Source organism: Oryx dammah, unplaced genomic scaffold (genome assembly GCF_014754425.2).
Source record: "Oryx dammah isolate SB20612 unplaced genomic scaffold, SCBI_Odam_1.1 HiC_scaffold_25, whole genome shotgun sequence".
Taxonomy (NCBI): domain Eukaryota; kingdom Metazoa; phylum Chordata; class Mammalia; order Artiodactyla; family Bovidae; genus Oryx; species Oryx dammah.
In genome coordinates, this window is record NW_024070209.1 from 520759 (window position 1) to 548514 (window position 27756).

General features: G+C 39.4%; 1 protein-coding gene and 2 pseudogenes across 2 annotated transcripts in view; 2 read left to right on the top strand and 1 right to left on the bottom strand.

The window, feature by feature from the left end:
- The window catches only part of ANAPC1 (anaphase promoting complex subunit 1), a 95440-nt gene that overhangs the window by 15448 nt on the left and 52236 nt on the right, over positions 1-27756 (top strand). For both annotated transcript variants that reach the window (XM_040267537.1, XM_040267538.1), the window contains exons 11-24: positions 366-461; positions 2762-2852; positions 2949-3014; positions 4857-4991; positions 6342-6479; positions 7054-7114; positions 9058-9245; positions 14082-14156; positions 18437-18705; positions 20686-20777; positions 21596-21744; positions 25188-25266; positions 25665-25701; positions 25783-25853. In XM_040267537.1, the coding sequence (XP_040123471.1) occupies positions 366-461; positions 2762-2852; positions 2949-3014; positions 4857-4991; positions 6342-6479; positions 7054-7114; positions 9058-9245; positions 14082-14156; positions 18437-18705; positions 20686-20777; positions 21596-21744; positions 25188-25266; positions 25665-25701; positions 25783-25853 (1547 nt within the window). The remainder of the gene's footprint in view (positions 1-365; positions 462-2761; positions 2853-2948; positions 3015-4856; positions 4992-6341; positions 6480-7053; positions 7115-9057; positions 9246-14081; positions 14157-18436; positions 18706-20685; positions 20778-21595; positions 21745-25187; positions 25267-25664; positions 25702-25782; positions 25854-27756) is intronic.
- LOC120851299 lies at positions 1300-1708 on the bottom strand (annotated as a pseudogene).
- On the top strand, positions 5305-5405 carry LOC120852393 (annotated as a pseudogene).

Below are 27756 nucleotides of genomic sequence, written 5' to 3' on the forward strand. Positions count from 1 at the left end.
GAGTAAGGATAGATTGGAGAGGTCATGTTATAAAAAGTCTGACCCCTTAGACCTTGTAAGAGATAGGAATTCAAGTTTGCATTACTTTGGCAGTAGACAGCTAGCATAGTGTAGAATTTAAAAGTCTGTAGGTAATGATTCCATTTATTGTAATTTCTCCCAAAAAGCTATGCAGTGGACTCAGAGTCAGAGCTGAGAGGAATCTTAGAGATGATGAAGTTAAGTTCTTAGAAGAGCTCTTATGTCTTCAAGGTTATTGCTTGGCCCAATTAGTAGTTCTTGTATTTTCAAAGACTTTTTATTAACATCTGAGGTAGATTTTTAAGCCAGTGCCACCATTTTCTTTATTAATATATCTATTACAGGAAGAAAAATTCACAGGCCTCCAAAGTTTTTATTACATCTGACCTCTGTGGGCAGAAGTTCTTGTGCTATTTAGTAGAGTCTGAGCTCCAGTTGCGGTAAGTGTGTTTATGTTTCTCATTTAATCCATGTAAATAAATTTGTGTTTAGTGCTTAGTCGCTCGGTTGTGTCTGACTCTTCACGACTCTGGACTGTTGCCCGCCAGGCTGCTCTGTCCATGGAATTCTCCAGTTAACAGTGCTGAAGTGGGTTCCCATTTCCTTCTCCAGGGAATCTTCCCGACCCAGGGATCGAACCTGTACTTCTCTCTCTAGGGCTGTTCTTTTCTTTTTTCTCTTTCACTTTCTTTTTTTTTGCATAATAACTTTATTGAAATAATTTATATACCATAAAATTAACATGTTTTAAGTGTATAATTAAATGATTTTTAGTAAATTTACAATTGTGCAACGTCACCACAAGCTAGATTTAAAACTTCCTCTATCACTTTTGAAAGATCTTTTGTGCTTGACTTTAGTCAGTCTGTGTTCCCGTGCCCAACCTCAGACCTCCAGAACATAGGCTTTCTGCCCCTGCAAGTTTGCCTTTTCTGGATGTTTTATATAAATAGAATCGTACAGTAGATGGTCTTTTGTGTCTGCTACCTGTTTCACTTGGCATGTTTTTTAGGACTCACCACGTTGTAACATGTATAAACATTTCATTCCTCTTACTGTGTAGTACCACATTTTGTTCATTGGTTGATGGACATTTGGTTTGTTCTACTCTTGACCATTATGAGTTATGGCACTATGATCCTTGGAGCCAAAATCTTTGTGTGGACATATGTGATTCATGTACATAGATAGGTAGATAGCTAGGAGTGGATCAAATGATAAATTCATTGTTAGCTTTTTTTTTTTGGGGGGTCCTCTGAGGCATTTTATTTGTATGTATTACATCCCTAGAGAAAAAAATCCAAGGATTTTCCCTCCTGTGTGTTTTCGTTGCTTCCTCATGGTCCATGATTCCAGCTGAGGTTGTCAGTACAACGAAACCAAACTGACGGGATGGGGGCAGGTTATTCGGCCGTTTTTCTAGATCTTTGAGTTGCACATCAAATCTGGGGCTGATTACTCCACACTTACTTAGCCTGCCTGTGAGGTTCACAGCAATTTTCCCAGCTCTGTGATCATCAGTGATTTCAAATTCGCCAATATAACCATGCTTCAGCATCACAGTTAGAAAGCTGATGATGACTTTGGAGCACGGCCTAATAAGGACCTGGCGTTTGCCACTCTTTCCGGCATTGTTGATTCCCTTGAGAGCGTCAGCCAGGACATTCATGTGCACCGTTCTGGCAGCATGGAAGGATGCTGCAAAGAGGACTCATTGTCAGCTTTTAAAGAAATTGCTAAATTTGTTTTCCAACTAAACTGCACCATTTTACATTCTGTCCAGCAATTTTTGAGTGTTCCAATTTTTCATCCTTGACAACATTTGATATTGTTATTTCCTTTGATTGTAGCCATTCTGGTGTGTTTGAAGTGGTTTTAGTTTGCATTTCCCTGATGACTTACTGTGTTGAGCATCTTCTAATGCACTTATTAGCTATTTGTTTATCTTCTTAGGTGAAATATGTATTCATATATTTGCCAGTGATTGACCCTTTAATTTTGAAATTATTACAGATCATAAGAAGTTGTAATGTAGTACTTGTCCCCCCCGAGGTAACATCTTACATAACTACAGTGCATTACCAAAGCAAGGAAATTGACATCAAGTACAGTCCACAGACCTTGTTCAAACCATCAGGTTTACATGTACTCATTTGTGCGTGTGTGCATGTGTGTGTGATTCAATGAAGTTTTCTCACATGTCGCTGTGTATAGACACCACAATTGAAATTCTGAACTTCTTTATCACCTCGCAGGTCTCCCTCATGCTAGCTACGCTTTAGAGTCACACACTCCACACCCTGGACTTCCCAGGTGGCTCACTGGTAAAAAACCCTCTTGCCACAGGAGATGCAAGAGACAGAGGTTCGATCCATGGGTCAGAAAGATTCCCTGAAGGAGAAGATCATAATTCACTCCAGTATTCTTGCCTGGAAAATCCCGTGGACAGAGGAGCCTGGCGGGCTACAGTCCATGGGGTTGCAAAAGAGTTGGACACGACCGAGAGACTAAGCATGCATGTCACACCCACCTCCCACTGCCCCCAATCCCCGGCAGCCACTAATCTGTTCTGTCTCTGTGATTTTGTCATTTGTCATTGAAGGTGTCATATAAATGGAACCCAGCAGTAAGTAACCTGAAACGGGCATTTAATAGTCAGCCTAATAGCCTTGAATTGAGTATAAGCACAGGTTTGTTGCATGTATCAATACTGTATTTGTTTTTTAATTCGAATGTTTAGATGTATAAAGTTTCAAGCGAGTAATGATAAAGCACAGCTCATCTTCGGCTCTGTCACCAGCATCCCGGCAAAGGACGCAGCACCAGTGGAGGTAAATGCGGGCGGAGCTCCTGAGAAGTTGGAAATCTCTACTTTATAATTTGCACAATTAGAAAAAACGTGTTTTTTTGCCTTTTTTTTTTTCAAGAAGATAGACACTATGCTGGTCCTGGAAAGCAGTGGAAACCTGGTGCTGTATACAGGGGTGGTGCGGGTAAGTAACACATAGCACCCCATGCTGTTAGTAGGAATGCTTCTTTAATTATTATTTTTTAGTGTTAGTTTGATATTTAAAATTTGTTACCTCGTGACTGTGGAATTTGGCAGAAGATTTCTTTAAGAATTGAAAATGAACCCTTCGGTTTAGGTTGAACCTTATTTGGAGTACTTCCCTGGTGGTGGTAAAGAACCAGCCTGCCAGTGCAGGAGATGCACGTTGGATCCCCAGGTCAGGAAGACCCCCAGAGAAGGAAACGGCAACCCACTCCAGTACTCTTGCCTGGGAAACCCATGAACAGAGGACCCTGGTGGGCTTCAGTCCATGGGGTTGCAAAGGAGTTGGACATGACGGCGATTAAGCAACAGCAACTTGGAGGTCTAGGTCTCATGGTCATTAGATGGATTGGCATTATGAACACAGGGAAGCTTCAGTGAATGTAGACAAATTATTTTTTAATAAAAGGAGAAAAGGTTAACTGAAGTTTTATAAAGTGTAGTTTTAAAATTAATGTATGGTCAGGTTTGTTAACTCTCAGAGTTTTAGTAAAGTTCAGTTCAGTTCAGTTCAGTCCAGTCACTCAGTCGTGTCCGACTCTGCGACCCCGTGAATCGCAGCACGCCAGGCCTCCCTGTCCATCACCAGCTCCCGGAGTTCACTCAGACTCACGTCCATCGAGTCCGTGATGCCATCCAGCCATCTCATCCTCTGTCGTCCCCTTCTCCTCCTGCCCCCAATCCCTCCTAGCATCAGAGTCTTTTCCAATGAGTCAGCTCTTCTCATGAGGTGGCCAAAGTACTGGAGCTTCAGCTTTAGCATCATTCCTTCCAAAGAAATCCCAGGGTTGATCTCCTTCAGAATGGACTGGTTGGATCTCCTTGAAGTCCAAGGGACTCTCAAGAGTCTTCTCCAACACCACAGTTCAAAAGCATCAATTCTTTGGCACTCAGCCTTCTTCACAGTCTAGCTCTCACATCCATACATGACCACAGGAAAAACCGTAGCCTTGACTAGATGGACCTTAGTCGGCAAAGTAATGTCTCTGCTTTTGAATATGCTGTCTAGGTTGCTCATAACTTTTCTTCCAAGGAGTAAGCGTCTTTTAATTTCCTGGCTGCAGTCACCATCTGCAGTGATTTTGGAGCCCCCAAAAAAACCAGTTTAAAAAAAAAAGTTTTCAGACTGTGTGGATGTGAACTTCCATGTTGTTTTCCGGAGAAGCCTATGGATACTTAAAAGAGAGAGTGATTAGCATGATTAGTGACTCACTCTTTTAAGGTCAGTGAGGACTTTATGTCAGGTTTTCTGAGGAAGAAGTGTTTGAGAGTTTATGATGGACTGCAAGCTGGAGAGCACAGTTTGGACTAGGTTGGGTTTAATTTCCTGAGTGTCACTTCAGCTTAATTTCTTTTGGCCCCAAGACATAAATGACACTTATTTCTCTCTGCCAGGAGACTTAATAAGACTGATGCTTATAATCTCTGAAAGCTTAATGTGCCTGCTGCCTTTACCTCCAATAAGGTGGAAGAGTGTGTGACATACTTGAATTTTAATGTCTTAACTGTATTAACATTCCCCGTTTCCTGCCTTCAAAAAGTTCTTAGTAATGAAAAGAAGGAATCAGACTAAGAGAATTTATGTCAAGATGTTTGTAGTTGGATGGTGGAATTTGATATGTTATTGAAATTTTAATTCTCCCTGTTTTTTAGTTGTGTGTGGTGAACGTAAACTTTGAAATAGCAAAAGAAATACATGCTTACATGCCTTAATGTTTCATTGAAGAACATGATACCTGAAAGCTAATATTTTTTCCCCACATTTTTAACATTTTTCTTTCAGGTGGGGAAGGTTTTTATTCCTGGGCTGCCAGCTCCCTCCCTGACGATGTCCAACACGATGCCTCGGCCCAGCACCCCGCTTGACGGTGTTACTACTACTAACCCTCTGAGTAAGCTGCTTGGATCCCTGGATGAGGTGAGAAGGGGAGTAGGTGTTGTCAAAAATTGATAGTTTTGGAGAAGTTGGGTCAAATATTAGCTCTTTCTATGGTTAACATTTTTTCTGTTTTAAAAACAGTAAAATTGGAAGTTTAGCTAATGCTTGTAGAATATGAATATTTTCAAACCCAAATGGTTCGGTAAACGTACAGTGACTTCCCTTGTGATGTGTGAGGAGCTTTTCTGAGGATGCTGCAGTGAGGAGGGGGACGCCTTCTTTTCCATCAGGGCGCTCACCGTTTACTTGTGTGATTCAGATGTACTGTCTGTTTTAAGAAACCGTAATTTAATGCTCGCTTCGGCAGCAGTATACTAAAATTGAAATGATAGAAGATTAGCATGGGCCCTGCTCAAGGATAACACACAAATCTGTGAAACGTCCCATATTTTTAAAAGATAACTAATGAGAACCTACTGTGTAGCACTGGGAACTCTGAGAGATGTGTCTGACTTGGTTTGGACCTGGAGGACAAATAAAGTATTTGTAGGTGGAAGGGGGCATTCGGGTAAAGAGGAATCCCATGGGTGTGGGCGTGGAGGCAGGTCAGTGCAGAACATTGCTAACATATAACTGTACCTCCACCTCTTGGCATACAAGTTAAGACTCAACAAGTCTGAGGAATGAATGAATACTTTTAAAAATCCATGTGGTCTGTTGGGTAAGGCAGGGCAAGGGGTGGGATATTCTAGTATTATCTATGTACTAGATACTGTTCCAAGCATTGTACGTGTATTAACTCATTTAGTCCCTTAAAACAGCTTTATTAGGAAAATATTAATCCTTGTTTTACAAATGTGTACATGAAGATACAGGGAGGTTACTTATCTAAAAACATACAGCTCATAAGTGGTAGAGCTAGGACTTACACTCTCCCTGACATGCTCTTAAAGAAGAAAGGATAAAAAGCTTTTTCATTCTGAATACAGTCACTAAGACATTGTCGGTTTTAGAGGATGCAGTTAAGAATGTTAGGATTTGTGTTTCAGATGGGTTTATCTTGGGATTAAAGATAGACCAAGTGGTATTAGATCCCAAGTGGTATTAAACTGTGGGGCCACTTACTTTTGATTCCTTTCTCTCTTGATGTTGGCCCCTCAAGTCCAGGTTATCTCCACAACTCTCCAGTGCCATCGATCAGATGTCCTGTTTTTATTGAGTTTTTATAGTTGCTCTCGGTGGGGACCTTGGTACAGGCTACTTAGTTATACTTAGAATGGTGTAAAATCATTGTGTACAATTGTTAGACCATATGCAAAAAAGACATGTAATTTCTTCATCCTCATTTCTCAAAAATGGTTCACATGTTGTATTTATGACCCTGTACAGGTTCTGGTGTCCCCAGTTCCAGAACTGAGGGATTCTTCAAAGCTTCATGAGTCTCTCTATACTGAGGATTGTACTTTCCAACAGCTCGGGACTTACATTCATTCTATAAGAGACCCTGTCCGTAATAGGGTAACGCTAGTAAGTGTGCACATTTATTTTTAAAAGGCAGGATAGCTTTCCAAGAATTATGGCTGTCATGTAAAGTTTGTCAGAATGCAGAGTTTTGTCTGAAAAGTGGAAACAAATATTTCATGTGATTTTTTAAAAGCGCTTGTAATACATCATTTTTTTGCCCTATTTTTCTTTAAAGTAGTTTCATCCAGCTTTTTTCTAAAGTTTCTATATTATTAAAAAGTGTATTGGAAACAAAACTTGTTCATTCAGTTGAATTTTAATATAGACATATTTTTGTTGTTGTTAAAAGTGAGACTTGGTGATGGTGACTCTTAGTATCTATATGAAAATTAGGCACTTTGTTTAAAGATAAGAGTTTTTGTTAATGTCTTATAAATAAGCACATTTATTGTGTCTGAAATTTCAAAGTATTCAGTTCTGTTTGAAAAAAATACTACTTATTTTTGGTATATCTTATTGCATTTTTCTTTGACAGGCAAACAGTCTTGTTAAACATCAGCTATTTTTTAGACATCCAGAGATTTAGAATGAGCAGATTCTATTCACTTGCCCTTATTTGTTTCCATATTCTCCCTAGGAACTGAGTAATGGCTCCATGGTGAGGATCACTATTCCTGAAATTGCCACCTCTGAATTAGGTATGGTTGAGGATCAGACCTCACTTGCATGTGTTCTTAGTTTGATTTAAAAGATTTGGCGTGATTGCTGATGCACATTAACAATTGGGGCTTTAAACGCTTTGCTGTTTTGGAGCCACGGGATGAGCCTTCTTCCTGCGCTGAGAAGCTGTGACGCGCTGCTGAGCGCTGTGCGGCCCATCCGTGTGTGCACCAAGGCTGGGGCCCGGGAGCGCATGCTGGTTCCACCTCTGTGAGCTTTCTCAGGAGGAGGAAGCTGTGCAGTGAGATTGTAGCATGTGGACGCGCCTCTTGCAAGAAAGTCTGAGAAACAAGCCCAAGCAACTAAAACAGTTTTTCACATATTTGATGGTTTTTAATCCAAAAATAATATCTCGATTGTTAAGAATAATTGAGAAATTAACATAATTGCCTTTGAGGAAAACTTAACATTTTAGCAAAAATACACTCAGAAGTATTTTGATAAAATCAGAGTCTGCTTGAATTATTGAAATGCAATTTGGAAAGTACTAGGTGGAGAATATTTCTGAACGTTAAATACTAAAGAAAATCATGTAATCGAAAAGATTTGCCAACAGATGTTAAGTTAAGAAAACAATGCCTGTGTGATATAAGAAAATTCAGGATGTCTGTTAGTTTCAAAACCCAACTTCTAGTGCAGAAGGTTGGCAGATTTTGTGATCTCGAATTTGCCAAGTGGGCTGGAGTGCCTTTCTCATTTTAGGAAGTACTCTTCATCAGTATGGTAGACGATATTCTGAGTTGGTATGGAGCTGCCTTGCTTTTCTAAAGGGTATTTAGCCAGTGATCTCAAGAAATATAAGCCTAACCAAAATATATAAAAACAACCAATGGATTAGTTAAAATAAATGAAAACAAAGTGAAATCTTACTCTTGCAGGAGCAAATAGAAGTCACATAGTTTGTGCACAGAAGGTTTTGTACTTGATAAAACTTTCCTCAGCACCTCAGTCAGTATCTGGTTTACACTGATTTTGGATTGAACCATGACAAACTCGGTTATCTGGTTTTCTGACATTGGTTTCATTTGATTCCAGCCTTGGTTGTGTGTGCACACACATAGAAAATTGATGAGAAAAAGCATATACTGCTAAGGATGGGCCCTGGTAACAGTGGATTTGGGAAGGGAAGGAAAAAGTCCTCTAAAGAGATTATGTGGGTATACAGAAACATTGCAGGTCGGGGCCATTTCTTGCCAAAAGCAGACCTAGGCCTCTTCATAGCGATAGGTCTTGCCCCCCTGAGGGAGTTGCTATGTGACAGCATAGCGCTATAACTGATTGTCATACTAATGGCGTCGAGCCATTAAGAAAGATGGAGATGACGTGGTATTGACTGATCTGTTGAAGACAGCATGTAAAACACCGTAGAACCAGGGCTGTCAGAAATAATGAAAAGTTACAAAGCTTTGGTTAACCAGAATGTTTAATCATTTAAAGCATATTTTAAAGCTAGGTGAATGTTTTTATTTGAGGATGTATGTATTGATTATTCTATATTTACTGAAGTATTGAAACAATATTTTATATGAATTTATTAGTGTAGAAATTGTGTGGTTTTGTTAGAATGATCTTTAATTCATTGCCCAAACTAGGACATTTTTGAGAGCAAAAATGGGAAGCTGTTAATAATTGTTGGGGCCACAGATGTCATTTCTGTCTTAGGTAACCTGGGCTATGTGGTTATTCTATTTCTGACCCAAAATTGATGACGAAAACACTGCTCCGAGACCTCTCACAAGCCCTGTTAAGTTCAGAGTCAGGTGACTGGCTCGGTCAGGTTTGTGTCCCACCAGCTCCTTAACGGCAGTTCCCCTTTCATAGTGCTTGACCTTTGTATAGCAGTGATTCAAAACCCTTAGTAAAAGGGGAAAAGAAATGCATGCCTAGGAAGCATACTAAAATTAATCTTTGCTTTCAATAGTACAAACTTGTTTGCAAGCAATTAAGTTCATTCTGCCGAAAGAAATAGCGGTTCAGATGCTTGTCAAGTGGTACAGTGTCCACAGTGCCCCAGGAGGGCCCAGCGATCACTCGGAGTGGAACTTGTTTGTGACCTGTCTCATGAACATGATGGGTTATAACACAGACCGCTTAGCATGGACAAGAAATGTGAGTACAGATGATCGTTTTTCCTCCTGAGATAACACCGTTATCAGTGTAATGTTTGCATAATTGATAATACAACATTCAGAGTGTGTAACACACCAGTGTACTAGTAGGCATACCTTATTCATCAAAATGGAATAATGCTAAGGCTTATTGTATCTATACATTGTAAGTCAAATATTAATTTAATGGTAATGTTCTACTTGTAATTAGAATCATGTTTTTATAACATAAACCACTTTGGCTGTTATTTCTCATTTTATCGTTGTAACATGGCTGCAAATTATGCTTAGATTAGTAGGAGTAGTCTTGGTTTTACTGATGAAGAAACAGTCACAAGGAGATCACAGACTAGAGATTCGCTCAAAACTGGGCCTACAGTGAATCTTCTGACTCATGGCTTAATGTTCTTCTCTTGAGGCCCAGATTCTCTTTTTCCGCGTTATTGCTTGGTGTATGAGGAAGGTTTAATTTTGAAGGGGATTTAAAGTACTTTAGCCTGCAAAAAAAAAAAAAAAAAGTACTTTAGCCTAAATATCTAGTCTGTCAGTGATACAAACTAAGCTCCTCGTCTCCCTCCCGAGAAGCTTTGTTATGGGTCCTTCATAGGTTATTCACAAATCAGCAGGGTAGGATCCTCAGTCTCTGTGTTTTCGTTTTGCTTCTGGAGATCTTTACCAGGACAGCCTTGCCTGGTTCACTCTGAAGAAATCACTCTAGATCACACTTACAAGGTAACTCAGCTGTACCTGTCAATACATTTGGGTTTCATACCAGCAAATCAATTTAAAAAAATCATTGTTTTTCTTCATTATAAAAGTATATGTGCTTACTGAGGAAAATTTGGAAAATGGAGAGATTAAAAAAAGAATAATACTAAGACATAACCACTGTAAACATTTTCATTGTTGCTTCTCATAAACATCATATCAATGAACATTTCCCATATTAAGAATTCTGCAACCTCCTTCCCCCCGATTATCGTTCTCATTATAGGGTACCATATGGCTTTGTCATAATTGTGAAAAAGTAGAAGTATTGGTCGCTTGCTTATGTCCAACTGTTTGTGACCCCATGGGCTGCAGCCCCCCAGGCTCCTCTGTCCATGGGATTCTCCAGGCAAGGATACCGGTGTGGGTTGCCATTCCCTTCTCCAGGGGATCTTCCCAACCCAGGGATCGAACCAACGTCTCCCATATTGCAGGCAGATTCTTTACTATCTGAACTACCAGGGAAGCCCCAATAGCTAATAATTGAACATTGCGGAATCAGGTTTTTTTGTTATGAGTAATTTGAGTAACATTCTCTGTACACAAATCTTTAGATCTCTAGTCAGTTCTCAAGAATTGAACCTTAAAAGAGGAATTACTGGGTCAAATAATGTTCAAAAAGGACTGACTGTCCAATCAGCATTCTCACCAGTGTCATTTAAAAGTGCCTGCTTCACCTCCCACATTATTCTTGGTGTGCTGAACCTTTGCCAACTCAGAGAGAATTTTTATTATTTCTGTATAGGTAAATGGGGATGGGTTTTCCAGTTGTTTTTTTTTTTTTTTTACCTCTGATTCATCCCTGCCTCGCTCACATTGTCTCTACCACACTGCTTTCCATTGTTTGTCCTGAACAAGAACAAACGTGTCCAAGCGTGTTCCTACCTCAGGGTCTTCACACTTGCTCTTCCCTCTGGAGAAAATGCAGGCTTGCCAGATGGCTCAGTGGTAAAGAATCTTCCTGCCAGTGCAGGAAACGCAGCTTTGATCCCTGGATCGGGAAGATCCCTGGAGAAGGAAATGGCAACCCACTCCAGTATTCTTGTCTGGGAAATCCCATGGACAGAGGAGCCTGGTGGGCTACAGCCCATGGTGTCACAAAGAGTCAGACCCGACTGAGCACACATGCGCGCATGCTGGAGAAAATGCCTTCATCAGGCAAAACAAGCTGAGGCCTCGGCCGGAGTCACTTCAGTGCAGCCTGCCGTGTCTCTTCTGTGTAGAATTGGACTTGTCCCTTGTCTCCCGCTTATTCTCCTCTTTACTTATTTTGTGTGTCTCTGCTCCCATTAGGAAGGAAAATAGCAGTGCCTGGCAAGGACGGATGCTTAGTGAACATGGGCTGAATGAAAGCCCTTGTCCACCTAAATGAAGTATTGTTTTTAAGAGTTTATATGTGTTGTATCATATGAAAGAACTGCCTTCTGCAGTGTCCTTGGGAAAAGTTTTACTGGGAAAATAGACAGTTTTCTTAGTCCAAACAATTGCATGAATGCTACTTCAGTCCAGATGTTTCCATTCTTTATTAAATATGAAAGAGTTGAGCCTTACAGAAACTGAGGATTTCTGCATATGAATAAGTCTGCTTCAGCTTCTTGTAGTTTCTGCGTGCTGCTGTCCTGCAGGACCTGATGAATCCACATCGCTGTGCCTCGTTCTCTCGCAGAGGGCCAGAGCCCCCTCATGGTTCCTGTTGCAAAGAGGACCAAGCACGCAGCTGTGTTTTTCTTTTGTAAAGAAGAATCTGACTCTTTAATTTGTTGCGTGGTAGCCCTAAGAGAAGGAACAAGGAAATGAGCCCTGAGACTGAGTTGCTTTGACATTTATTTGGATGACTGCATAGTTAAACCTTGTCTTGGTTGTCCTTACAGTGAAAGCTCAGGATGAAATGGTCCTCAGTGGCAAATGGTTTTTATTTGTTTTGTCCAGATATATCCTTTTTGTTGTCAGTTAAGTAATAGGGTGGAGAGTAGAGAGTACAGAATTTCTGCCAATGACCAGCTATGTGACTCTGGAATTTCTTTGGGCCTTCCTGAATTTACTGATGTTAAATGACAGCTCTGGGCCAGATGATGTTTCTTTTTGGTTCACAGGTTCTGAGTGGTTGCATCTGAGGTTAACTGTTCTGTCCTTTGGGATGCTCTTATTTTCATTAGATATTGAGTCCCTGCTGTGGGCATGAAGCCAGGCTTTTCAGATAAGCATTAGGCAAGACAAGATAGTTCCTCCCATTGAATTGACTGTCCCAGGAGAGGGCAGATAAATGAATATTTTATAGTGAGATTATGATAGATCAAGGTCAGTGATCCACAGGATTATATAACAGGGTTGGCTAAGCGGTGACATATTAAAATAATGAAAATAAAACATCCATATGTGTGACAAAAAGGTATCTGTATCAGTTTCCGCTATTCTTTCCCGTAACTCCAGGTCTTAATGAGTTTGATAACCACAACAGGGGTGTTCTTTCTGATTGTGGGACTTAGATTGTGTCTGTGTATGCATGCTGTGTTTGGTTAAAGTTTCACGTAAAATCATTTCATTTGTTGCTTTGATTTTACTCTTGTCATTTTTGTTTTTTGATAATATTGTGTATAAGTTGGGCTCAGTTTTTGTGTGTTTAATACATTCTTTTAAAAAAATTCTTTGCCATTATGGTTTATCACAGAATATTGAATATAGTTCCCTGTGCTATACAGTAGGACCTTGCCATTTTGATATTCTAAATGTAATAGTCTGTATCTACCAACCCCAAATTCCCAGTCCACCCCTCTCCCTCCTTTCTTGTTCTTTGGCAAGGATAAGGCTGTTCTCTCTGTGAGTCTGCTTCTGTTTTGTAGGTTCATTTCTGTCATAGTTTAGATTCCACAATGAGTGATATCATACAGTATTTTGTCTTTTTCTTGGGCTGTGTTTTATTTGAATACTTCATAAGAAAACCAGTTCTTTTGATCAGTTTTAAAAATTAACTTTATTCAGTTTTATATTTAAATGTTCAGTTTTAAATATTGCTGTTTATGTTTAGTTTTTATATATAAATCAACTTTCAGATGAATAAGGTTGATAAATACGTAGGTTTCTATAACATAGGAAAATAGACATTACCATTTATATGGTTATGATTGATGAACTGATAGTTCAGTGCCTGTGCAAAGTAGCAGAAGGGGCTAAGGTTATGCCAGGGAAGATTGAATTAGGCTGAACTTTTAGAAAACTGCTTTTATGTAACTGTATTAGGAAAGGCTATTATAACAGAAAGCCATTAAAAGATACAGTGGCATACGCAACAGAAATGTGTATCTTGTTCCTTTAACAGTGCTTAGCAGGTAAACAGGCCACATGGTTTAATTAGGAACCCAGGCTAATGGAGCATCTGTCCTCTTCAACCTGAGGCTTCAAAGATCACCTTAGAGTTGACACCACCCAGTCAGATGCGAGGAATAGAGCATAGGGGAGCATGCGTGGGAGGGTGTCATGAACTAGTCTGGCATCGATGACATCCACTCTCATTCATAGTCACTGTCACAGGGCCACATCTCACTGTGAGGGCCGGGATACTGCAGCCTGGCTGTGGGTCAAGAAGAAAGAGGAGAACTCAGATTTTGGAGAGTAGCTACCCATCTCTGCCAGAGAATTGTTGGGCTGTCACTATAGACAGACTCTAAATATATGTCTCTAAATGTGTATTTGCTTAGCTCTGACTTTTGGCTAACATTGGGTTGATTCTTTGAGACTGGGTGTATTTTGGATATGACTAATAGTTCTTGTTCTACGAATGGAGTGAAGATCTATGTCATGAGAGAAGTGGGGAGGAAAGGAAGCTACTGCTGCAGAACCTATGAGCCCAGGCGCCAGACTGGATGCTTTATATAGATGATTTCATTTAATCTTCACAATGACCCTAGAAGAAAGGTGTTCGTATCATGTTTTTCCAGATGAGAAAATGAATTTTCATGTCATTCCTCAGTTTCTGTAATTGGTAGAATTGATCGCTGAGTCCTTTAAGTTGATCTGTTGTAAGTGATAAATTTACGTGATTTTTGTCTTCTCTTTTGGGGTTATCTTCCAGTTTGACTTTGAAGGATCGCTTTCCCCAGTCATTGCACCCAAAAAGGCAAGGCCTTCTGAGACGGGATCTGATGATGTAAGCATTGTTTTTTCTTGCTGATACAAATTAGTTTGTGGGTACTTGTACCAGTCCCCCATATTTGTGGTGTTCCTGTTGATTTGTACATATTTTTAACAGCTTTTGCTTATTTTAATACTAAATGGCAGTTATTTTGAAGGATAGGGCCTGTCAAGTTTTCTGTGATTGTTTATTTACTTTTGTCTTTAATGATCATCTTAAAACATACATAATGCTGTGATATAAATTTGAGTTTATAGATGTTTTACTGCCAACTCATCACCTTAAATGAGAACATTTATTATGCAGTGTTTCTTTAGTTTAAGTTCTCAAACATATCAGATCCCATGGGTATATTCTTGTGTTTCAACACATTCTTTTAAAATTGAAGTATAATTTGCATAAATAAAATGCTTAGATCTTAAATTTACAGTTTGATCAGTTTTGACAAATAGACACTCGTGTAATCCACACTGCTCTTAAGGACAAAACATTTCCGTGATTCTATACAGTTCTCTTGAGCCATTTTTAATAGAAGCATCCACTGATTTGATTTCTATCATATGTTAGTCTTGCCAACTCTAAAACTTAATATTGTAAAATAATATAGTATGTAGTCTTTGGTATAAAGTTTCCCTCATTCAGCATAATGCTTTTGAGATTCATTGATGTTGTTGCCGATGTCAGTAGTTTGTACCTTCCTATTGAGACAGTAGTATGACTGTACCATGGTTTGTATATTCATTCTTCTGTGGATGTATATGGAGCCTATTGCCATTATTTGACTATTATGAAGAAAGCTGCTGCCCACATTGAGTAACTAGGCTTTGTGGACCTATATTTTCATTTCTCTTGGCTAAATGAATACCTAGCAGTACACTTGTTGGGTCATTGCTGGTCTCAAATTGATTGTACCATGTTATATTCTGACCAGCAGTATATGAGTTGGCCAGCATTTGCTGTCAGTCTTTTTCCTTTTAACCATTTGAGTGTGTACAAAGTGGTTTCTCTAAGTGGTTTTAATTTGCTTTTCCAAAATGACTCATCACGTTAGGCACTATTTCACATACTTATTAGCTACTTACATATCTTTTTGTGAAGTTTTTGTTCAGGTGTAAATAAGATTTTAAAAATATTTATTGATCTAAAGAAGTTCTCTATATATTTTAGATATGAGTTCTTTGTTATATGTGTGTTTTGGGAATATTTTCTCCCACTATGTGGCTTAACAGTATCTTTTGCTGAGAAGAGTTTTTTATTTTGGTTGTCTGACTTATAAATTTTTAACTTTTATGATTGGTTCTATGTCTATTGCAAGAGTTTTAAGTTAGAATAATACACTGTATTAAGCCTGATAGAAACACCAATAAATTCCAAGTTCTGAAGAAACAATAGATTATCTCAACACAATACAACTGTATACAATACAACCATAGACTGTCTCAACACAATACAATAAATCACAAGTAGAAACTAGTTCAGTTCAGTTCAGTCACTCAGTCGTATCCGACTCTTTCCCTGGCCTCCCTGTCCATCACCAACTCCTGGAGCTTACTCAGATTCATGTCCATTGAGTTGGTGATGCCATCCAACCATCTCATCCTCTGTCATTCCCTTCTCCCACCTTCAGTCTTTCCCAGCATCAGGGTCTTTTCAGATGAGTCAGTTCTTCGCATCAGGTGGCCAGAGTATTGGAGTTTCAGCTTCAGTATCAGTCCTTCCAATGAATATTCAGGACAGATTTAAGATGGACTGGTTGGATCTCCTTGCAGTCCAAGGGACTCTCAAGAGTCTTCTTCAATACCACAGTTCAAAAGCGTCAATTCTTCGGCGCTCAGCTTTCTTTATGGTCCAACTCTCACATCCATACATGACCACTGGAAAAACCATAGCTTTGACTAGATTGGGCCTTTGTTGGCAAAGTAATGTCTCTGCTTTTTAATATGCTGTCAAGATTGGTCATAACTTTTCTTCCAAGGAGTAAGCATCTCTTAATTTCATGGCTGCAGTCACCATCTGCAGTGATTTTGGAGCCCCCAAAAATAAAGTATGTCATGATTTCCATTGTTTCCCCATCTATTTCCCCTGAATTGATGGGACCAGATGCCATGATCTTAATTTTGTGAATGTTGATTTTGAAGCCACCTTTTTCACTCTCCTCTTTCACTTCATCCAGAGGCCCTTTAATTCTTCACTTTCAGCCATAAGGGTGGTGTCATCTGCATATCTGAGGTTATTGATATTTGTCTTGGCAATGTTGATTACAGCTTGTGCTTCACCCAGTCCAGCATTTCTCATGATGTATTCTGCATGTGAGTTAAATAAGCAGGGTGACAGTATACAGCCTTGATGTACTCCTTTCCCTATTTGGAACCAGTCTGTTGTTCCATGTCCAGTTCTAACTGTTGCTTCCTGACCTGCAAACAGATTTCTCGGAGGTAGGTCAGGTGGTCTGGAATTCCCATCTCTTTCAGAATTTTCCAGTTTGTTGTGATCCACACAGTCAAAGGCTTTGGCATAGTCAGTAAAGCAGAAGTAGATGTTTTTCTGGAACTCTTGCTTTTTCGATGATCCAGCAGATGTTGGCAATTTGATCTCTGGTTCCTCTGCCTTTTCTAAAACCAGCTTGAACATCTGGAAGTTCATGGTTCATGTACTGTTGAAGCCTGGTTTTGAGAATTTTGAGCATTACTTTACTAGCATGTGAGATGAGTGCAATTGTGAGATAGTTTGAGCATTTTTTGGCATTGCTTTTCTTTGAGATTGGAATGAAAACTGACCTTTTCTAGTCCTGTGGCCGCTGGTGAGTTTTCCAAATTTGCTGGCATATTGAGTGTAGCACTTTCACAGCATCATCTTTTAGGATTTGAAATAGCTCAACTGGAATTCCATCACCTCCACTAGCTTTATTCGTAGTGATGCTTCCTACGGCCCACTTGACTTCGCATTCCAGGATGTCTGGCTCTAGGTGAGTGACCATACCATCGTGATTATCTGGGTCGTGAAGATCTTTTTTGTACACTTCTTCCGTGTATTCTTGCCACCTCTTCTTAATATCTTCTGCTTCTCTTAGGTCCATACCATTTCTGTCCTTTATCGAGCCCATCTTTGCATGAAATTTTCCCTTGGTATCTCTAATTTTCTGGAAGAGATCTCCAGTCTTTACTATTCTATTGTTTTCCTCTATTTCTTTGCATTGATTGCTGAGGAAGGCTTTCTTATCTCTCCTTGCTGTTTTTTTGAACTTTGCATTCAAATGGGTATATCTTTCTTTTTCTCCTTTGCTTTTTTTGCTTTTCTTCTTTTCTCAGTTATTTGTAAGGCCTCCTCGGACAACCATTTTGCTCTTTTGCATTTCTTTTTCTTGGGGATGGTCTTGATCCCTGTCTCCTGTACAATGTCACTCAACAGACGGACATCACCAGGTGGTCAATACTGAAGTCAGATTGATTATATTCTTTCCAGCCAAAGATGGAGAAACTCTATACAGTCAGCAGAAATAAGGCCAGGAGCTGACTGTGGCTCAAATCATGAACTCTTTATTGCCAGATTCAGACTTAAATTGAAGAAAGTAGGGAAAATCACTAGACCATTCAGGTATGATGTAAATCAAATCCCTTATGATTATCTAGTGGAGGTGAGAAAGAGATTTAAGGGACTAGATCTGATAGAGTGCCTGATGAACTATGGACGGAGGTTCAGGACACTGTACAGGAGACAGGGATCAAGACTGTCCCCAAGAAAAGTAGAAACTAAAATAGACTCAATACTTGTAAAGTGTAGCCCAGCTCAAATATAAAATTCAGTTGATTATTAGGTATATTACTAGCCTCAGCTTCTTGTCAACATGGAAATACATGTGTATCAGCTGGATTCAAGTAGATCTCTCCTCTTACCCAAACCCAAATCAGTGTAGTGGTCCCTACACCTGCCTGTCTACACTTCTAGGCTTCCTTTTTTTGTGGCCCATGAGACATTGCCTAAAATAATCTTAAATTTTTCTCTTTCAATCTCGGCTTCAGCAGTAGAATTCTTCTACTAAAGTCTCTTCTTTAAAAGGGTATGATTCAAGTGATTTTTAAAGGTGGCTTGTCTTAATATTTATTGCTGGCACTTGGAAATGACTTAGCTGTTAGGTATTGGTAGTAATTTTTCAGCATTGTGGGGTTTTTTTTAAAATAATGTTAACAACTTAATGTGAAAATGGAACTTGAGTTTTTTTAAGTGAATTTGATCTTCTTTTTTAATAGTGACAGTACAATTATTTAGAAAGCTAATATCCTTTTTATTCTTCTTAGGACTGGGAATATTTACTAAATTCAGACTACCACCAGAATGTTGAGTCTCATCTCTTGAACAGATCTTTGTGTTTGAGTCCTTTGGAAGTTTCACAGATGAAAGATGAGGATTTTTCCCAGAATCTCAGTTTGGACTCTTCTACACTTCTATTCACTCACATACCTGCAATTTTTTTTGTTCTTCACCTGGTCTATGAGGAACTCAAGTTGAACACTCTAATGGGAGAAGGGGTTCGTTCACTTGTTGAACTTCTCGTCCAGTTGGCAAGGTAAATATCGTTTATAGATGAAAAATTTCCACGTCAGTAGATGACTGAATTCTTGGCCATGAACGTCAGATAGGAACCTTGCAAATAAATTTCTGAATTCTGCCTTCTTAGCCAAAAGGAGCATTTTCCGTAAGCCACAGAACTGTTTGAAGGGATCCATTGTGTAAGGGCTGTGGGTCAGGCTGGGGTTGCAGCTTTTTGTCCTCAGATGAGTGGAAAAGGCATGAGAGTAGTGTGTTACACAGTGAGGATAACCTGTTTGGCTTTCATTTTGACACCATGATTGTGGTGGAAAGTCTATGATGACGCCTGCTGTTGTTATAATGATGCCTTAGATTCAAATAGTGTTTGAAAGTGAAAGTTGCTCAGGCGTGTCCAACTCTTTGTGACCCCATGGACCATAGAGTCCATGGAATTCTCCAGGCCAGAGTACTGGAGTGGGTAGCCTTTCCCTTCTCCAGGGGATCTTCCCAACCCAGGAATCAAACCCAGGTCTCCCGCATTGCAGGCGGTTTCTTTACCAGCTGAGCCACAAGGGAAGCCCAAGAATGCTGGAGGGGGTAGCCTATCCCTTCTCCAGAGGATCTTCCCAACCCAGGAATCGAACTGGAGTCTCTTGTGTTTTAAGCAAATTCTTTACCAACTGAGCTGTCAGGGTTTAAACTAACAAAATTGTACTTTACATGTAGAAATTGTCAAAGTAGGTATTACAGTCCCTGTTCCAGTGATGAGGAAACATGCTTAAGTTTTGAGGAGAAAAATATATATATATATATTTTTTGGTGTGGACCATTTAAAATTTATTTATTTATTTTTGGCTGTGGTGGGCCTTCGTTGATGCTTGAGCTTTTCTCTAGTTGTGGCGAGTGGAGGCTACTCTCTGTTTGCTGTCCAGGCCTCTCATTCTGCGGGCTTCTCTTACTGTGGGGCCTGGGCTATAGGTGTGTGGGCTTCAGTAGCTGCGTGCCTGGGCTCCGGAGCACAGGCTCAATAGTTGTGGCGCACAGGCTTAGATACTCCGCAGCATGTGGGATCTTCCTGCACCGGGGATGGAACCCATGTTTCCTGCATTGGCAGGCAGATTCTTTACCACTCAGCCACCAGGGGAGCCTCTCAAGTTTGTTTTTGAGAACAGGTGCCATTTGCTAGATGTTGGTTCTCTTTGCTGGTCCTTGATTGCCCCAGTCTGGTCTTCCCTGTCTTTCAGGCTCTTGTAGTGGATCTACAATAAGACTGTTCTGATGGTATTTTCAACAGTCTTTTCTAGCACCTTGTGTTTGGCACTGAACTCAAAATGTTTATACTTAGGTGTTGTTTGAGCCTTTGTGACCCTTGGTGATAAAATTAAGTTTGAATTAAAATGCCAACCTCTGAGTTAAGGTTGTAGTATATTTTCTAATTTATGTTACCTTCCTTGAGATACTGAAATTATTTTCTGAGACACGACAGTTTTAATTGATGGTTAGTTTCTCTTAATGACAAGGCATTACTATGAGGAAGGTACTTTTGTAATGAAATGATTTTCAAACCGTAATCATGGCTCTTCGAAATACGTAAAATTGGTATAATGTTTTACACTTTATAAGGTATTTCTCATACATATTATTTAATCTTAAAAGCTTGAGGGTGAGTTGACTGGTGTTCCACCATTTTCTAGAAGAAAAATTACTGAGATTCAGAAAGTTGACTTCCTGAAGATCGCATAGCTAACAAATTAACAGAGGAGAAATTGGACCACAGTTTTCACAGCAGTTTTACCCTCAAAATTTATCTAGCAGAAGGAGTTTCGGTTGCATTTGTCATACTAGGCACTTTAAAGTCCAGAGATAAAATGCAGAGACTCTAGGTGTGGTTGTCTTCTTTCTCCTAAGTAAATGTTTTAAATAAAGAAGGTCAACTGATGAGTCTTCTTAACTGTTTGGGAGGAGAATACCGTAATACCTTGCTTGTTAATTCCTTTTATATGTTCCATTGTTTTAGGGACTTAAAATTGGAGCCTTACGTAGATCATTACTATAGAGACTACCCAACACTTGTCAGAACTACTGGACAAGTGTGCACAATTGACCAAGGTAAGTGTTCTGCTGTTAAAGGTTTTCTCAACAGTATACCGCCCTTTGCTTGTATTTTTCTTGGTAAATAGCAGAGGATATATTTCTTCCTGTTAACCTCTAAATCAGGGGTAGTGTCTTTCCACCAGGCAGATTTTAGTTTGTAGTGTTTGATCTCTGACTGGTAGTATAGCTTCTTCAGTGTCAGGGGTGGGGTGGGGGGGATTTCACTCATCCCCAAGATTCTGCCTTGCAAAAGCTGAGAGCTTCCAGTGCCAAGGATGCTTTGCTGTCCTGTGTGGTCCAGTTAGTAACCGCCCACTGTGTGCTGTTTTAGTTAATTAAACCTTCAGCTCCTCGGTTGCCCTGGCCACATTGCAAGTGCTCAGCAGTCATATGGGGCTGGTGGTTGTCATATTGAACGGTACAGACACAGAACAGTTTCATAGCCATTGTGTTGTCTTAGACCCTGAGTTAAACGGACTCAAGGTTGGGGCCCAGTTGTTAAAACAGAGCAGAATCCTGGGTGTCTTGTCTTTTCTCATCATTAGAGGTAGAGCAGAAAATTTTGGTGACATTCTTTAATATGCCTTGAACATAAGAATTCGCTAAATTTCCATCCAGGATCGGATAAAATATTAGTCAGTTAAATTCCACATATTATAATGTGATCAGATACTTACTGTGACAGAAAACATGCAGCATTTTGGAGAATATGGAAAAAATGTTACTCTGATTGTCTTCAAATGACGGGGATTGTTGATTACCTTTCCTTTGAATTAAGCAGTATTGTTTTAGTGTATACTTGCATCTTTATAAACATTTATCTAATTCTGAAGGTCAAACAGGATCTATGCAGTACCCGTCATTTTTCACTCCTGAGCCACCTAGTGTTTATCAGTGGGTGAGCTCCTGTCTGAAGGGGGAAGGAGTGCCCCCCTATCCTTACCTCCCCGGAATCTGTGAACGAGGCAGACTTGTAGTCTTGGTATGTATTCAGTATGTTGCCAAACTTGTTTGTTTTTTTCTTCTTAACTTTCAATGTAATGTAAAAAATTATCATATAGAAAAATTACTCCCACCCCCATTTTGTGTATTGCTCTGTGGATTTCAATAAATGTTGAGTTCCTGTAATCCCTCCCATAATTAGAATTCAGAATGGTTCTATCAACCCCCTCAGAAAATTCCCTCCTGCTTTTGAGATTCATTCAAGTATTGCTGTAGCAGCAGTTCATTGCACTTAATTGCTGAGCGTTGGCTATACATTGTGTGCATATATATATCACATTGGTTTATCCATTCATCCATTGACGATACTTGAGTTGACTCCAGTTTTTAAGCAGTTATGAATACAGCTGCCATAGACATTCATGTCTAGGTTTTTGTGTGAACAAAAGTTTTCATTTCTCTAGGATAGGTACCCAGAGGAGGGATTGATGGCCATATAGCAAGTATATATAAGATTAATATATCTAAGAAACTGTAAGCTGTTTTTCAGAGTCTCTGTTATTGTTTGCTGTTCAGTTGCCCAGTTGTGTCCAACTGTTTGCGACCCCATGGACTGCAGCACCCCAGGCTCCTCTGTCTTTCAGTGTCTCCCAGAGTTTGCTCAAACTCATGTCCACTGAGTCAGCTATGTTATCTAATCATCTTATCCTCTGCCACCCTCTTCTCCTTTTGCCTTCTTCCCAGCATCAGGGTCTTTTCCAATGAATTGGCTCTTCGCATCAGGTGGCCAAAGTATGGGAACTTCAGCTTCAGCATCAGTCCTTCCAATGAATATTCAGGGTTGATTTCTTTTAGGATTGACTGGTTGGATCTTCTTGCAATCCAAGGCACTCTCGAAAGTCTTCTCCAGCATCACAATTCAAAAGCATCTTTCCTTTGGTGCTCAGCCTTTTTTATCATCAGACTTTGACAGCTGTACATTACTAATGGAGAAACCATGACTTTGACTATACGACCTTTGTTGGCAGGGTAATGTGTCTTCTTTTTAATACACTGTCTAGGTTTGTCATAGCTTTTCTTCCAAGAAGGAAGCATTCATTAGTTTCATGTATCTGTTTCATGTATCTGTATTTCTGCCATCAGTGTGTGAGCGTTCCAATTTCCCTGCATGCAATCTGGTCCATTTTTGGTATTGTCATGATTTGTAAATTTTCTCATTCTTATAGACGTGCAGTGATAACTCATTGTGGTTTAAATATGCATTTTCTTCATGGCTAGTGATATCTTGAATGTGCCTACGTAGGAGGTTTTGTCAGATACATGGGTTTGAAGTATTTTCTCCTGCGGCTTGTCATGTCCTGTTGCTCTCTTAATGCTTCCTTTGTGGAGCACAACTGTTTAGTTTCGCTGCAGCCAGTTTATCCACTTTTTCCTGTATGGATAGTGCATTTGGTATCATGTCTATGAACTCATTATCCAAGTCGGAAAGAGTTTCTCCTGTTTTTGTCCAGAAATTTTACAGTTTCATGTTTTATAATTAGATCCGTGATCCATTTTGTTAATTTTTTAAAAATCAGATGTGAGGTTTATGTTGAGATTTTTATTCCATTTGAATGGTCAGTTTTTTTTAACATCAATTGTTGGGAACACTGTTCTTTCTCTTTTGCAGTTTTTCAGAAATAAGTTGACGACATATTTGTAGGTCTGTCTCTGGACTTTTTATTCCAGTCCGTTGGTCTGTGTTGTGGTCCACACACTCTTGATTACTGTAGGTTTATAGTCAGTCTTAAAATTGGTTAGTGTGACTCTTCCATTACTTTTCTTTTTTAAAATTATTTTAGCTATTTTAATTCCTTTGCCTTTTCCTTTAAATTTTATAATCGGCTTATCCATAGCTACAAAAAATCCTACTTGAATTTTTTTAATGAAATAATTTTTATTAAAAAAAATTAACTCACGTTATTAATACATAGTTAATCCAAGATCAGAGCTGATTCAGATAGAGCCAAAGGGCATCAGTAAAGGTAACTTCCTTCACAGTAATGTCCCTTGGTCCCCTTATACTGGAGCAGCCTGCCGAGAGGTCTTCTGTGGACCTTTCTTGAGATGGGGCTTTCCCAGGCTTGTAGGAGAACCAGATCTTTTGTCTCCTGTCTCAGATATCACTGGACTAGATAAATGTCCTTGCTCCCCACCTGCTTCTCCTTTACTCTATGTTCTGCTTCCTTCATGTTGAGAGAGGCTTTAGTACCTGCCATGGCTCTGAAATAGACATGCAGAATGGTGATTCTGCTTTTTAAAAAAAAAACTGATAAAATATATATAACATAATATTATTTTAATTTTTTTAAGTGTACAATTCAGTCCATTCACAATGTATTAAGAACAGCTCAATACTTTTTCATTCCTTGCTGCTTATGTGGAAACATTTAGGTGAATTCACCAGATACTTTGGTTCTGTACAGCTCTGCTAAAATGGGGTAGACTCAGTGTTATAGCTACCCAAGAGGGAGCCAGAGATATATGAATAACCCAAAGGTGTTCCGTGTCCAGCTTACACTAGTCAACTTACAGATATTCGTGTTATATCATATCTTTCTTAGATACGATGTCAGCGACTTTCAGGAACCTATCATTTGTAGTGTCTGTACTGGTTTAGAGTTAGGACTTGAAGACCCTCCAGCATTGTGCTGAGATTTTAATAGGATCATGCTGCCACTTTCTTTCCAAAAAAAAGCTGTAGGTGCAGGTCTTAGTGGTAATAGCAAACACTCAAAGGAGAACTCTGGAGGCTGAAGTGGAGAAGGGCCTAGAGGAGTAGAGAGTTAGGGTTTACCTCACCCCAGGTTGGGGCGCTGGTGATAAAGAGCCCACCCGCCAGTGCAGGAGACATGAGAGTCCTGCATTCAGTCCCTGGGTCGGGAAGATCCCCTGGAGGAGAAAGGGCACCCCACTCCAGTGTTCCTGCTTGGAGAACCCCATGGACAGAGGAGCCTGGTGGGCTACAGTTCCTAGGGTCGCAAAGAGTCAGACATGACTGAAAGGACTCAGCATCCACGCAACACAAATGACGCAAATGTCAACCAGTTTGTAAGTAGATAAGCAGAGGTTGGTACATATTTCTAATGGAATACCCCTCAGCAGTGAAAAGAAAGAAACTGCTGATACAGTAACGTGGATGAATCTCACCAAAGTGCTGAGTTAATGAAATAGGACACAGAAGACAACATGTTCTGTGACTCCATTTGCATGATATTGAAGAAGAAGCAAAATACAGGAAGAGAAAAAAGAAGCGTTATTTATTCCCAGTGATTCCCAAGGGCACTTTCTGGTGTGATACAAGCATTCTGTGTCCTGACTATGGTTATATGATTGTATAACGTTTGTCAAAACCAGAGCTCTGTATCTAAAATGGGCTAATTTTCCTGTCTGTGATTATGCCTCAAGAGTTTAAAAAATAATGTTAAGTTTCTCCTTATGCAGAGTATTGCACTCTACATACTTGGTGACGAAAGCTCTCTCTCTGATGAATCCTCACAGTATTTATCCAGAATAAGTATAGGTAAGTCAGTCTCACATTAGGCTTCCCCAGACAAATTTTTATAAATGTCAGTATCAGAGTTGAAATAAAAAAATTAAAACTTTTCTAAGTGTACTTCAGGTGCTGTGTCTTGCTTCATTTTAGAGGTGACAAAATCGCACAGTTCTAGTCTTGAGTCCGCAGCTGACTTTCAGAGACCAAGATTACTAAAAATCTGACAAACTACATTTTCAGTATGTCTAAAAAGGGCTGTTTTAGCCCCAGGGAAATGATCATTCTTTCCAACCTGCCAGAGTACTGCTTATTTTGTTGTTTTTTAGGAGTTCTTTATCTATAATTTTTCTTTCCAAATGTCTTCTATATGTTGTGTGCTTTCTTTACCAGGATAACTATCAAAATAAAGTTTTGTTCTGTTTTAGCACCCCAGAAGCCACAAGCAGAACAAGAGGAGAGCAGGTGACTTTTATTCAGTTTGTGCCTTTACATTGTCTGTTTCACGGCTTCCTGTTTAATAACCTCGTGTTTGTTCTCTTGCAGGCTTAGTTTCAGCCATTCTACGTCGGTTTCTAGCCTAGCTGAGAGATTAGTTGTCTGGATGACTAATGTAGGTAAGGCCATCTTTGTTACCTTTCATGTGTCTTTGAAATCCCTTCCTTGGACTGCTCTTTCCTAACCAGGCCCTGTGTCCTCAGAGCTCACTAGAGCTGGGAAGCATGAGAAGGCAGGGCCTCTAGCTCTACAGAAGGATCCCACAGGGTTGTATGATGGCCCCCCCGAGCCACCCTTTCTTTGCCTGACGGTCTCACAGCTTCCCTCTACTGATATCTTGGGTACCAGCCTTTTTTCCTTTGGTGGGTGGAAAATCTTTGTCTTTCCTCTGAGACCAGTAGAGGCTGTGGCTTTGTAGAGTGGCCCCAGAATGGAGAATGCTAATCACTACACATTCAGATTTGAAGCTGTTAAATACTCAGATACCAGAAATGATTATTTCTGGCAAAATCTCAGTTATGTGTATATAGCTTAGAGTATGCTTTTGAATGATGCAGGTCAGGGATTTTATGCACCAAGAGGCAGATTCACCTGGGACAAGGGAAAGGAAGGCAAAGAGTTTATTCTCTCTTCCTAAAGATTGTGCCTTTGGGATTTAAGCTGAGTAAACTACCAAAACTTTATGTAAAAATGAACTAAAATGTTTTAAAAATATTAACAGTATGAAAACATAAAAAATGAGGATGTTATAAAATAGTGTGTTAGAAAGTAGTGCTTTAATGAATATTACAAGAGGTTTCTGAGTTCTTATTTAGAGAATATTCTAAATGACTTGAGTTTTTCACTCTTTTTTTTTGTTATGCTTCCTTGAAAATTCCAGTAATTGTCATGTAGTATTACCAATAAGATACTTATGCTGAAAAATACTGGATGAGTTCTGTTTATTTGTATATTACATAGTATTTAGTGTAAGTGTCATTCTCAAATAAGCTAACATTTTTATCTCTGTAATTAACCAATTTTCTGTTAATAAATACTGTAAAATATTATAAAATTTAGAAAATCATTTCAGAAAAAATTAACCTGAGGCTGTGAAAAATTTTCTAATGAAAGATGGTATATATACAAGAGAGTGCATGACATGTGTTTAGAGAATAATAGTAAAATGAGCATTGATGTCCTGGTTCCCCACTATTAGAAATAAAGCATTGTCAGTGTAGTAGAAAGCCCTGTGGATCTAGTCCTTGATATCCTTCTCTCACACACCTTACTGCCTCAGGTAACCATTGATGCAGCACCCATCCTAAATTTTGTTACCGTCTGTCATTTTTTTTGATTTATCACCTTCATATATTACTTAGTATTGTATGTTTTTTAACTTTATGTAACTCGGTGTAGATATAAGTATGTTTTTTACTACCTTATTTTCCTCAATATTATTGACAGATTTATCCATGTTGACTCACATAGCAGAAGGTCATTCATTCATTTTCACTGCTATGTAATCTATTGCTTGGATCTATCACAACTTATTTATCCATTCTGTTGATGATGGAAACTGGACTCTTTCCTCCCTTACCATTTGTTGCCATAATGAATGATTGCTAATGAACATTTTAATGCTTATGTCCTTGTTCCCTGTGCGCACGTTTCTGTGTGGCTACTGACAGACTGTAGGGGTGAACCTGACTATACACGCTGTGTTTTCCAAGGTGGTTGGTTCCGTATACACCACCATCCTCTGTGGAAGAGAATTACTGTTGCTCTGTGTAGTTGTCAACACTTGGTATTAATTGACTCTAATATATGTCTGTCAGATGAGTATGAATTTTCCTTTCCTAGTGGTTTTAATTTGCATCTCCCTGATCACTCATTGGACAGAGTGTCTTTTCGTATGTTTATTGACCATTTGTGTTCCCCTTAGGGAAGTGTCTTTTTGTCCTTTGATTTTCCTATTGGATTGTGCTTTTTTCTTAAAGTTTTTAGGAATTTTTTTCCCCCCTAAAGAAGACTGATGTCAAG